The 13,789-nt window shown below is 41.5% G+C and overlaps 1 protein-coding gene across 8 annotated transcripts in view; it reads right to left on the bottom strand.

Moving 5' to 3' along the window:
• Nucleotides 1-7,172, bottom strand: part of atp11b (ATPase phospholipid transporting 11B (putative)) — a 41,163-nt gene extending 33,991 nt beyond the window's left edge. For all 8 annotated transcript variants that reach the window (XR_008831645.1, XR_008831646.1, XR_008831643.1 and 5 more), the window contains exons 1-3: nt 6,858-7,172; nt 1,395-1,511; nt 269-358 (exon numbers count right to left, since the gene is read on the bottom strand). Coding sequence is in view for 5 of the 8 variants with exons in the window: in XM_056413809.1 (XP_056269784.1) it covers nt 269-358; nt 1,395-1,511; nt 6,858-6,884 (234 nt within the window). In the remaining 3 variants the exon portion in view is untranslated. The remainder of the gene's footprint in view (nt 1-268; nt 359-1,394; nt 1,512-6,857) is intronic.
• Nucleotides 7,173-13,789: the final 6,617 nt, after the last annotated feature.

Here is a 13,789-nt window from a genome sequence, read left to right as displayed (position 1 = left end):
GGGCTGACGGGTGCTTAGTGAAGGCTTACCACTTCAGGATTGCTGTGAAGACACACATAACGTAGCGTGTGGGTGTAATGTCCTAGGAATGAGGCAGACTTGTTATGCTACCGGTCCCTAGAAGTCGATGAGTCACTCACTCACGCACATACAAATTCGTATTAAGGCCAGGAAGACTGAGGTTGCGCTTGACTTGTCACCATCTGAGAGGCAAACCTAAACCTGCAAAGAAATGGGAGTGTTCATGTGTATTTCTGTGTGTTATTACCTGTACAAGGAAGATAATGAGAAAATAGAAGTTGGCTATCCTTCTGAACTGCTCAAACAGATTCTTAGGGATAAAGTTCCAAATTGTGTACTGAAAGAGAAAGAGAAAACAGCATTTAGGGAAAGTCTGAGAAAAAGCTGCAGGGTATCTGTGGGTTTCAATACAAAAAAGAAGCCATATTTGAGAGGAGGGATGTAGTTGTTACTTTAGTTGGTTGTAGTTGAACATTTGAATGCAATATAGTCTTAATGGTGATTTCTTCTCACACGTTATTTTCAAATGTTTATTCACAGTATAATTAATAGGTTCATATGTGTCCCAAACTGGCACCGAACTGTGACTGCTAAGGATGAACAAAACTTTAATGTGTATATTAACTACCCGACTGTATTTGAGACACTTTTAATTCTTCATGAATGCTAGATGGTATTAAGAACAAGTATTACAATATATATATATACACATACATATTTATATATGAATAAATAAATAGCAGGTAAAACTAGTCTATTTCTGACTATTTTAAACAGGCACATTAAGAAACTGAATACCACAAATTAGCAGTTGAACGATATTAAGTTTACCTGTCTGGTATATCAGACACAAAAACACATGTTGGTCACATTGTTGTAGTAATCCTGTTACTGCATGGCTGATACAAAATATGGACGTCAAATCATATAAGTAATCATTTTAGGTTTTCTCGTCAGACAAGAAGATGTTTTAATTTGAGGTGTTTGGGGGTTCTGTCTCTTAAAGACGCATGACTCGAATCATTCAAAATCAGAGCCTGGTGACTTGACCCTACCGTCGTTATTTAATCAGCTAATCAATGACAAAGCTGGTGAGAGGCAGCACGAGCTTTGTGATCTCTTTCTCCAGTCAATCTTCCAACTAACATTCAAATCCTCGAACCAACACTAACTTTTATTTGTCCGAGTAGAGCCTGTTATTAAAATAAAGCATGTTTCACCTCTTATCTCTCTCTACCGCCATGCCAGAACTACAGATTATCATTTATTCTTTACATAAATCCTATTAAGCATAGTAAAAAATGTCATATTGACTTACAAATGGGACATTCTGTGTGGAAAATACCACCACTGGCTTTAACAACATGTGATACCTTCGAGGAGATGATTCTGTTGTCAGCGAAGCGTTGCGGTATGTAGTGGCCATTCTGCGGGAAACGATTGGCCACATAAACCGTCCTGGTGTCACTCTGATGAGGGGGGTCAAAGCCCTGAGGGAAGGGAGCAGAGAAAGGAGGGACGACTGGAAGATCAGGAACAGGAGGAAAAACAGGTTACTTACACTACAACTCTATTTATAGTAGGCATTCTGATATGTAAACAACTTCAGTTGAAAACAAAGCTGACTTAATAAGTAGTGCAATGATGACCTCAATTAGTGGAGAGTATAAACTATTAGTTGATTAACTGATCAGCCACGACTACAACTCCTTCGATAATCAATTCATTGTTTCATCCCTATTATTGACAAGTGAATACTGGGGGTACAAAAAGTAAATCAACAATATGACCTGAAATAAAAGAAACATATTCTATATAATTGGCATTCAGCAGAAGAAACTAACCCCAGGAAGTCTACACTATACTACCATCTACCCGGGGCAACATTTTGAAGCTTCACCTGTATTGTTTTTTTCATGGCAATTATCATTAATAGTTGTCTGGCGCAGCAGAGGTTAGAATGAGAGATTTTAACCAATTAGACTAGTAAGTAGACACAGCTTACATATGTGTTTATGAAAGCAAGACAATGTATCTGCCTGCTCCAAAACATGATAAACATGGAAAAAAGGAAGGGTAAAAGTATGACAAACTAAACTCAAATGTGGATCACAATATTCACCCAGAACCACAGGAACTAGTCACATGTGGGTGATCCACAATTACTAAAAATGTAATGAAAATAATGGATATACCTTTCAAAAACTGATGTGGTTGTATCAGCTTACGTAAGCCATGTTTCTAAGTGTTGAACATTTAAAAAAAATATACTGTCCTTCAAGACTGATTAACCTCAGAGGCTAATAATATGATCAGCTAATGTTAGTCATTCTTCTACAGACAATAAAACAAAAGACACACTTTGCCTTCTTGCTCCGTTCTAACATTATTTTTGGTAATGTCATGTGTTTTGACTGAAGGTTAAAACAAGTGCTTACAATCATTTGCAAATATTCCACACACACACACACTTGTCTTAGGTAGGGATGGGTATCGTTTGGGTTTTTTCCGATACCGGTGCTAAACCGGTACTTTTAAAACGATACCGGTGCCTAAACGGTGCCTGAACCGATATTTTTTTTTTTAAACGCACAATGAGGACATTAAAAACCTCTTCGGCCATATTCCCTGTAGAAGCCGTTATCATGGAGCACTGACAAACAACGGATATCAGACTGTTAAGATATGTTCTTCATTATATGATGTGATATGTATTGTCATGTGCAGACTTTATAGGGTTAATCCTGTCACTGTGTTGATGGGCAAAGAGAACAACCAATCAGAGGGACTGAAGATGACACGTGACAAATAAAGTTTTGCTTCTGACAGCCAGTTACACTGAAACAAAGTGACGCCCCACGGTCTTTATTCCTCCGTCATTATATTCCCGGTAACACCGGGTATACAGACGGGACCGCTGTACATCAACACATCTGCTAGCAGACTGTCACGCTCGTAGCTCGTGCTAGCTACGAGCTAGCTTAAGCATGGTTATAATGGCTAATTTATTATTTCTTGGGCTACTTTTATGAATGCAAGACTTGCAATCAACGTTACGGTACTAATCTGAGTTCAGGCTGCTCGTCATAATCGGTCTCCACGTGTTCAGGGGGACCGGTGACGGTCTCCCCATCGCGCCCAGCCTGACGCTGGTGTGCTCCACACAGGCTCACGTAGTCACACACGGCGCAGCCTCCACTCCAAACTTAAATATGAGAGGCTATCGTAACCTGCTGACAGGGCGGAGTCGCCAGAGAAGTTCACAACAATAGTTTTTTTTCAATTTCAATCGGCTCAGGCACCGGAAAGCAGCACCGAAATGTGCGTTGCCTTTCGGTCCGGGTAATACCGGTTGTATTGTAACCGGTACCATATTGGCACCGGGTTTCGGTACCCAACCCTAGTCTTAGGTGGTGGAAATGTCTAATTACCTTTCTCCACACACTTTGACTGAGAAGTAGGAGATTCTAGGTCACCGCCACATCAATCAACTATCAGTTAAGTTGTTTAATTATTAACATCCTTGCCAAGAGTAGCTAAACAGGTTGTTCAAGTGCTGGCTCAGTTTCTACAAAACAGCCATGTGTAACTGCAATAAAGATGTGACAGTGTACAAATTAAGGGAAGTAGCGAAGCCAATGGCCATTAACGCACTCAGGGCAGCTTCAATAAAACAAATGGTCGTCTGTGCTTTAGTGTACGGCAAACAGCACTTCACACTTCAAAGATCCAACTGTGAGCTTCTGGTTCTTCTTGTTGAGCGAGCAAGTGACATCCAGAAGAATGATTACATCCAGAGTCAATCGAAGTTTATTGATCTATGGAACATGATCGGCGTTTGGGTGGTGTGACAAAATACTTCTTTTGGCGAGTGCACACCCCGCTACTTTGTCTCTGGTCATGTGCAGTTAAGGTGATCCAGCTGCATTTCAAATGCCCCCTGAATAATCTACACGAAGAGATCTGCACGCTCAAACAGAATGAGAGAAAGGTACATGTCATGCTGAAATGTGGCCTGTTGTGAGGATATACCCACACTTCACCACCCAGAAACACTCCCAGCTGGTCCAATGACATCACTCCGTCTGTCACAACGACATGTGATGTCTGCACCAAACAATAAATAACTCCACACTATGTATAGCAATCTCACACGGCGATTACCTTTAAGACTGAGGTGTTAAAAAGTCCCTTTTTATTATATATATCCCATGAATATGTACAACTCAAGATTTAGGACCATTAACTGTTGCTTTGTTATGGCCTATCCTGAATCAACTCCCTGAGCTGAGGCTTAGCTGTACGTCCTTCTAAAAACAACACAATTACATGAAACACAAAAAAATGTGCCATGCTGCATTTAGCCTAAAAAGAGCTTGAGAAGGAACCAATCAATACAGAATGGCAGTGGATCGAGTGCAATGAAGATTTCCAAGACATGCATCCTGTCATTTAACTCTACAGAAGACAAATATATCACAAAATGTGATTAAAACCAAGAACTGCACTCATGCACTTAATTCAGACTCCTGGAGTCGAGGATGAGGAGAAGGATTCCAATGACTCCGGAAGATTAAAATTGTGGATTGTGTAAAGTATCACTTGTTTTCTGAAAGTTAAAGTGCCTACATTGGCCATTATGTGGAAGATATTAACATGTCTCACTCACATTTTTGTGAGAGTATATAAATACAAATAAAGACCGACGGTGTAGAAACTCTTTCCATTTGACTTTCTGGTAAAAACTGGATTTTTTTATTTTATTGAGTCCCCTGACTCATGTCCCCATCAATTTGTAGGCTGTCGAGTAAGTAGTCCCTGTATACAGCCTACAAGCCCCACAGTGCCTTAGGGGACACATTGCCTTGAACAATGGCTGGGCGACAGACTAATGCATCACGACCGAGTCAAGGCGCTGAGTCGTATCACAGACTAATTACAGCTAGAAAGATGGAGAGAGGGAATTGCATAAAGTAGAAGTTCTCGTTAAAGAATAGACCGACCAGATGGAGAGATATCTGTACAACCTGAAAAACATAACGCCTCAAGCCACGGCTTTCGCTGGCGCACAGGCATCAAACTAATTATATTAATTCTTACCAAGTCTCCCGTGTTACACCCGACCATAAGGGCATGCTAATTTTCCACAAAAAGAACAAATAAGGACATCGGTTAGGTTGTATTATCTTGCTACAGTTATTTAGTTGTATTTAAGCATATTTCTTATCAAACTATATATTAGCAGAGATTATTTTTTCAAAGCATACTCTGCATGTAATTTGACCTTTCATTATATTAAATGTATTTCATGTCAAGGCTGGCACATCTTCATGTTTCACAGGATATGCCTTGCTGTCAGAGAATATGCAATATGTTGCTTTGGAAATACATTTTTGATTAAGGAATCTCCATCGGAAAAACGGAGAGAACAGGATGTCAAAGAGTTTTCCCAGTTACAGTTGATTGCACTGTAATTATAATGCATAATCAGTATAATTTGGTAGATGAGGACTAACATTTAAAGAGTCTGTCAGATTATGACAATCTCACAGCATCCTCCTCTTTTCTGTCCACCGTTACCAGAAAGAAACTGATAAGTGTTGATGTGAGAATAAACACAACGGCTTTCCAGATTAAAATAAAGGTCAGACAAATGCCCCACCGAAAAACCTTTTCCATTAGGCCAGTTGCATTTTAATTAGGCTTTTAATTAACTAGTCAATAAGGGATCGGTCAAATGAACCGAGCCATCTCAAATTAGCAGGAGGCTAACATGTTTTATGGAGTTCAACTCTCAGTGGTGTTCTTTAACAAAAGACCAAAATTAACTTTGAAAATCGGAAAGGAAAACTTTTGAACAGATTGACACACTTGCGGCTGACAAATAGTCACATGCCCAAACTCAAAGTATATTGTGTTTGTACTCAAGGACGAGGCTATGGAAGCCCAGAAACACCTTCACGTTGATTCCACTTACAGACACCACAGTGTGACTTATCTCATAACATGCATCCATTCACATGGGCATGCCCCCCTCACATGCTCACACAACTCTCAATAGTTTACACTGCATGCCGATTCAAGTTCATATCCAAACTTTACAAAAATCCGAACATATAATAACCATTGCAGCATGATTGGAAAAAGAAAAAGAAAAGCCATCCATGCCTCCAGCATCATGAGCTGCTCTCCAAGGCGTCGGCGCGCCGCCATGTTTGTAGGCAAACAACAGGTGATTACAGCAAATACAGGATGCTCTCGAAGCGTTTTATTTAAATCATTCAGAACCGGTTAACATTCAGTTGTAGCCAGAGCAGAGCGACGGATACCAAGAAATGAAGAAAATAAGGATGTATGAAAGTTAAATCCAAATAAAAAAGTAAAAAACTAATATATAAGCAGCTGTTCAAAATTATTTCGTTGGCTGAGTTTGGTGGTAAACAGTGAGAGGAGTTGACGCTAGCGACGCGGTTCAACTTTATCAAGTAGCCGCCTCGCTAGCGTCAACTCCTGGTTACATGTTGTTAAAATGCGAGCAAACATCCAATAAACTCACAACTTCGAGTTCAAGACGAACCCAGTCTGCTTGTTAGGAATGTTTCACCGAGCTGAGATGTCCTAACGCGTTAGCTAAGTGGGGAAGGCAGCGCCGTTAGCGTCACCTCCACCTGACTGTCATCACGCAACACGGTTCGGCAAGCGCCGTCAACAGCTAACTAGTTGGTTAGCTTATCAAATGTGACCAGAATAAAGTTTACACCGGTGTTCCCATGCGACTGGTGTCGAGAGCTAACAGGCGCTAGCGTCGTGAGAAAGGCAACGTCGGGGAGGTTTACCAGCTGCTGTCGTATCCACCGGAGCATCCTCGACAAATACGGTGTGAAGTGGTCCGCGCAGCCACTAGCCCCACGCTAGCGACTAGCTACTCCCAGCGAGAACGCGTCCCGACCCAGAGATATATCTCCCCTCGAAGGCAGCAGCTCTTCTCGGTCGCATTACGCGACACATCCACGCAGTGTAACGTTAACACGAAAATAATCCGGTGCTTCCCATTCCTCGGTAACGTCGGACAACTGATCCTCTCCCGGTAAAAGTGACAGACGGCTGACCACGGAGTCCCAGCGAGCTCTACACTACATCTCTGTTCTGCCACGACCAGTTGTTCTTCCTGCCAGCGCACAACTCTGTGCACACGCTGCTGATCACGAGCGGCCTCTCGACGCCCCCTGCCTGTCTGAGAGAGAGAGAGATTGGCTCCTGTATAAAGATATTGTAACTATAATTGTGTTATTTATGTGTACGTGTGGCTCCCTACACACTTGATTAAAACAGGTGTCCTCATTCATGTCATTATTAAGACCTCAGAGGCTCTGTCTCAAAATCATGTTTTTAGACTTTGATATCAATGCTATTTCTAATAATGTTGCCGATGGAGACCCAGGAGCTCTGGGTCTTCTATGAAGTCAATCTAGCCACACACAAAAATAACATTTGAAGAGCGACAGGGACCATTAAAACCTATAATGAGTAAAACATTTAAAGTTCATAAATACTTGTGGAGCACATCAGACAAGTGCTCTAAGTACGCTTTTTGTGTGTGGTAATACTGTGCTTAATGGCCCCTAGACTACATCCCATGCTGTAGGGTGACTTAATATATTGCTGCATTGCTATTCAATTGCAGTGTTCACTGCAATGCAAACTGCTAGCATCTATACACCACATAGAGTTAACCCAGGGCTCTGAGTCATAGATCGCTTTCTGGGCACTTTTTGAATTGTTGAATACTCACAACATGACACAAAGCCAACCGAGCGGAGAAAGGTTTTTTAGATTTGTTAAGCCAGAGTGAATTTATTTCTCATCCCCTACAGTAAGTCTGAATATGAGCTGAACCACTTTAAATTGTCCCTTGCTCAATCAAGTCTTCTCACTTTCTTTGATGGTTTGTGTGGCTCCATTTCAGAATGAACATGTATTAATAACCATGTAGAACATAAAATAAAATGCTTCTTCCTACAAACTCTTTTAGGTGGATAAAGCGTGCGTTTGCCTTTGGTCCCTTCCTTCTCAACCTCTCAGCGGTGCTATCCAGTCACCCTGGTGTCCCAGCATCCTCTTGTAAAGCGTCTCACATAAAGTGAGGTCATCTTGTATTAGTGGCTCTCTCCCAGTGATGAATCCATCCCTATCCCCTCCTTCCTCTGAGACACGTCTGCAGTACATCTCAAACGGTCAATAATGTATAGACAATAAATGAGACTCCACCAGGACGAAGAGAAATGCTCCGACTTTTGATATATCTGAATAAGTAAATGGAACCGTATGCTTTCTAAATCGATTCAATTTGATGCAGATGATTTAAAACACTGATTTTGAAGTGATCAATGGCAAATGGAGCAGATGATAATGATCCAGTGTAGGCAGGCAGTCAGTCAGTCAGTCAGTCAGTCAGTGTCTCTCTCTCCCTCTCTCTCTTTCTGACTCTCTTTTTCTCTCTCTTCCTGAATGAAAAAGTCAAACATTCAAATATATTTGCATGCTTTTGCATATCTGTTTGTGCCTTAAGGTGCTTGTGTGACTCCTTCTGGCCTATCCATCATGAAAGTTTTTTTTTTAAAGGAACATGCGTTTATCTCCCGGATTAAAACAGATTGCGTCCATTCTTTGACTCAGCAGAGTACAGCACTGGCTGCACCACAGCTTTGTGGGTTCAAGGAGATTTCCTCTTTCATTTACAATAACTTTGTGTTGTTTTTTTCTACTGTACATCCAGCAACAGCAGAAATATCCCAAACTCATCTTAAAAAGACAGCTTTACTCTGCAAATCCAGTCAGTAATCCGCGATCTGTTTGTGTTTGTATTCGAGCCCTGAGCCCAGCGGCCATACCCATGTGACCGTCAGAGTAATCTCCATGGGTTTTCCTGATTTACATAACACCACTGCAGAAGCAACATCTGGTAGCTCCCATCGCACAGCTGGATTAAATACAGTTTGCTTGTCTTTGATGTGAGAGGATGACAGTGGCATGTTGTTTATGTTGAAACATCCTTGAATGTTCACTTTTCCAGTAAAAAATAAATAAATCCTTACCTGATCGATAATCTGCAAATTCAAATGTAATTTTTAAGGATTACAAGGTTACAAGGCAACTAGATGAAGCTATAAATCATCAACCTAATCACTCTTTTTTTAGTTAAATGTAAATAATAATAAAAAAAACTCTTGTTTGAACTCTACAGAAGCTCTCCCTATTTGTCTTGAAGTCATATTTTCATGAATAGGCTTCATGAAGCATAAGTCAGATCATGTACCATGGTCACGCACAGTTGATCTGCTGTATCCTTAATGCACATCATTGTACCTCAGACGGGAGATTGCTGGCCAGTGATCCATAATGCCCTTGCTGTCTGTCATTGTAACGGATGGCGAGGTACCAGATAACGTCTGGCTGCCTTCCCAGTTCTGTCTTGAATTTAATTTCCGTTACGCTGCAATCCAACAAGTGCTTGTCATAATAAAAACTCTAACCCAACAGGTTGAAATGTTTCACCATACTGCACCGATAAGGCCTGTGTGGCCTCTGTGTGGAAGGTACAACATGTTGTTGTTTGTTTTTATTATTCCTCAATGTAAATGTAATATGTCCTGCCCTGTTATTTTATTTTATTTTATGTGTAAACATGATTGCTGCTGCTTCACTACATTTCCCTCCTGGGGATAAATAAAGTAATATCCTATCCTAAATGTATAGTTGATGTATACAGTAACATGAAATGAAAAGTCACAAGTAAACTACTAGTGCCTCAAATGTGTTCTTGCAGTACTCTGCTAAGTTACTTTCCCCCTTCTGCTTTGTTGATATGATGACCAAACAGAAGCATTCATTATTAATTTAATTCATCTTGTGGCAGACCAGGGGGAAAAGCAGAGCAGACAGGGCACAGGAGGCGGATCCCAAAGCTCAGGTTGGGGGAAGTGATCCACGGGGCGTACTTCCCAGTGCAGGTGCTACAGCCAATTGGCACATGGGAGTGGTCACACCTGCAGCCCATCAGCTGATGAGAGACACAGAGTATATCTACCCTCCACTGGAAGGCATCAGGGGAGAGCAGCCTGAACAGGAGAGAAGAAGGAACGTTGGAACCTAAGGAGAGGAGCGGCAACAGACCGGAGGTAACGGACCCTCTCTCTGCTCTGCCCATACAGGAGATTGGAACCGTATCACACCAGGTGTGAGACCAAAGACTCTGACCGGGAAGAATCCTTTGTTGCTGTTCGATGCCCATTCCACCCTTTTCCTATAGGTTTAATTAAAATACACTTTATTTTGTGCTATGTTGCTGAGTCTCACCTCTAAGTCCCCCGGGTTGCCACAATCTATAGAAATCAAATATGTTTAGAACTGCATAATGCAGCCTGCAAAACCTGCAATACATAAAGTTCTTCTGCACATCATGACATAGGCCTAACAATATTCCAGATAATATCTAGGCTCATGCATTTTTTTATAGATGCATTGCTCACAATATTTAACTCACTTTTTGAAATAAATAAAACCTCTAAGCCATGGCAACACCTCTGCATCTTTACCATTAAGCATCAAAAACGTCCAAACCGGCTTGTAGACTACATTTCATTTTTTTATGCAAGAGGAGCTATATGGCCCATATGGCCAACAAGATATTATTATTGGTGACATATTAAATGTAGTTGGAGAGGAAGAAGACACTACATGCCTCTGGTGTGATTTGGCTCTATGGCTGTCAATTGGACTGAGTTAATCCAGGCCTGTTTAACCATGCTGTGGCTGATCCTCTTGGTAAATACACCAGCACTAAGTGGCTTTCAATCATTACCACCAAGTATCTCCAACAGTACTAATAGGCTTAGGACAAGTTCTCCCTCTCGGCCTCGAACCACTATGTAACGGTTGCTTGCTCCGGCGCCGGCTCCCACTTTGTATGTGTGTATATTAGTGTCTGTCTTGTTGCATTAGCATGACCATCTGTCTCTCTCTATGGGGCTCCGGGGAGCCGGGCTCAAATGGCCTCTTAGGGAAATAGAAATTAAATGGATTGGCTTTTTGGATGTGTGAATCAATACCAACTGACCATTAGTCTAGAAAACATAAATGAAAAAAACACCACTTGCATCAAAAAATTAGTATTACGGCATACAAGTAGAAACGTTTTACAAAAGTTTAACAATAGACTTTAAAAAAAAAAAAGGCAGCAATGGACATTCTGGGGATTTGCATGGGGAATTCTTTACATTGTAAAAATAACAATAATTGCAAATTCATTGGACCAGTAAAAGCTGTGTTGGAAATCAGAAATGTGGTGTGAGTCTCCCCCTTAAGGACAAACTGAGGTGTTACAACTACGAGATGCAGTTTACAGGAATGCCATTTGTAAAATGCAACACACAAGACATGAAGAGCATAACATTACGTTTCCAAAACTCAAATGCTTTGCAGGTGTGTGCGTGAGAGTCCAACTTACATGCGACTCTTGGAGGCAGTCGGTCTCTGTATGTGTGTTCTTCACTGTCGCGGAATTCGTGTGAGTGTGTGAGAGAGTGAGTTTCTGTGTGTGTGTTTGTGTGTGTGTGTGTGTGTGCGTGTCGTGCCAGGTGGGTGGTATTGGGTTTCCTAAGGAGCTACTAATCCTTCACCTAACACCCTGACCTCCTTAGTCTGTGACCCGGAGAGACCGAAGGAAGGCAACTTTTCATCCACTTCACTGGACCTGGTCGTGGATGACAAATCGTGTGCCCGTGTGAATGTCAAATGGATCCCCGTTGAATGAACCCAAATCTGTATGAATGATCCACGTCAAGTGCAGAGGGTTTATTCTTTCACTGAAAAGAGGCACACGAGGCACAAGATGGGCACTGCAGAGCCAGAACACCATGCTTTCAGTTTAGAGAATGTGGAGTGGGGCAAATACAGGACATATGTAAGAAAAAAGTAGGAGAGACCTTGATTATTTAATTATTTTAGGAACGGTGTTGGTGACAAATGGGCTTTAAAATCTATTGGAACACTGGTTATTTCTACGTCCCTTTCTTCCAATTGTGTTATCCCAATGTAATGTTAGATGAGGAACGGATACACTGCTTGTAGGGAGAAGAGTTTTGCTGTTGAATTTTGATTCTTCACTTCTTGTTAATGGGAGATCCTGTCAGTTATAACACTGTGTGATATTCTCTGTGTCAAAAAGGAGGCTCTTTACAACTTGGGATGTTGCAAGCCACTCATATTCAGGTGTCTATATCCGATCACACTGGTGTACTTTTACAGCAGGATCTTCTGATACTCCACTGTATCACATTACTCAATGGTGCAATTTGTTGTTCACATAAAAAATACAGAAATTCCGAGATGACTGGTGGTTTTTGGTGATTCATTCTCCTGATACTATGCCACACAGCAGCTGCTGCAGTGCAGCCACCATGTATCTCATGTGACAAGCTTACTACCTCAGTAAGATGGTGAAGGTGTGTGTGTGTGTGTGTGTGTGTGGGATGGGGCTGTCTGTGCTATTCTGCCTTTCTGATCTGCTTAATTTCTGCCAGGACAAGCAGCTGCTTGAAAATGCAAACACTTGCCCCTCAAAACGTGCGTCTACCTGCGTGAATGCGTGAGTGTGTGTTTGACGTTGCCGTGGTAATGTTGGCCCCTGCTGACCTTGGCCTTTCCGGGCCCCTATGCCGTCTCCTGGCTCCCCAGCTTGTGGCTGGCTGAGCGGCAGCTGGTTTGGACCGGTGTGTCTGTATGAGTCCAGACACGCTCAGTGCCATAGGGTTTGTTTTAGCAGACGGCTAGTTTAGCGCTAAGTTGTTTTCTACTCAGTCTGGGGTCGGAGGTCCTTCACCTCAGTAATAATGAAGGTAAAATACTCCATGGGAAGACAAGTCCTTTCATAATTGTACTAATTCTAGTTAAAGAGGTATCACCAGAAAATATATTTCGGCATCGTATGTTTATTGTGACATGGAAGTAGCATTTTAATGTCACATCTGGTTAAGGTAAGGTTGATTTACCCAACTTGATATAATATTAGTGGATGTTATCTTTGATATGCATATATATTTCATAAATTGATTATATGTTTTGTGAAACATTCTTAGTCTGCAAAGTAAGACGTAACTATTAAAGAAAATGTAGTCGAAACTGTTGAAGTAAACAGTAGCATGGAATGTAAGTACTGAAGTATATTAAGGTACCATATAATGATGCAAAGACTCCACAGTGTAAATACCACTTATTACAGAGGCAGGACCATGGTGATCTTTCAGTGTTCCCCAGAGTAAAGAGAGCAGGAGACTCTCTGACTATTTGCAGAAGCAGCAGTTTTGGAACAATCTGGTCATTGTTACAAGAGAGTAAAGCCTTTGTGTGCATGATGCAATGGCCATTCAGGTCACAGGTGTGCATGTGTGTTTGAATGGCATCAGGAATACCTCTGGTTGAACTCTCGATGGATTGCACGGATCGTACTAAGACAGTAAGAATTGTACGTGTGTCTATGTGTGTGTCTATGTGTGTGTGTGTGTGTGTGTGTGTGTGTAGAGGACGAAGCCAACATCACAGTCATCTATCATTCCCATTCAGTTAGACTTGCAGCATTTTTCTTGTCCCCACCTTCATCACCTTGTGGCTTTAATGATGGAGTAATGATACTAAAAATAAGCAAAATGCTACATTATTCGAGAATCCAGCTAACATCCTCTCTACCTTTCAGGCCCATGCAGCCTCCATG

The sequence above is a fragment of the Pseudoliparis swirei genome, chromosome 5, assembly GCF_029220125.1.
Source record: "Pseudoliparis swirei isolate HS2019 ecotype Mariana Trench chromosome 5, NWPU_hadal_v1, whole genome shotgun sequence".
In the NCBI taxonomy this organism is placed as follows: domain Eukaryota; kingdom Metazoa; phylum Chordata; class Actinopteri; order Perciformes; family Liparidae; genus Pseudoliparis; species Pseudoliparis swirei.
This window is presented reverse-complemented; position numbering and strand designations above follow the sequence as displayed.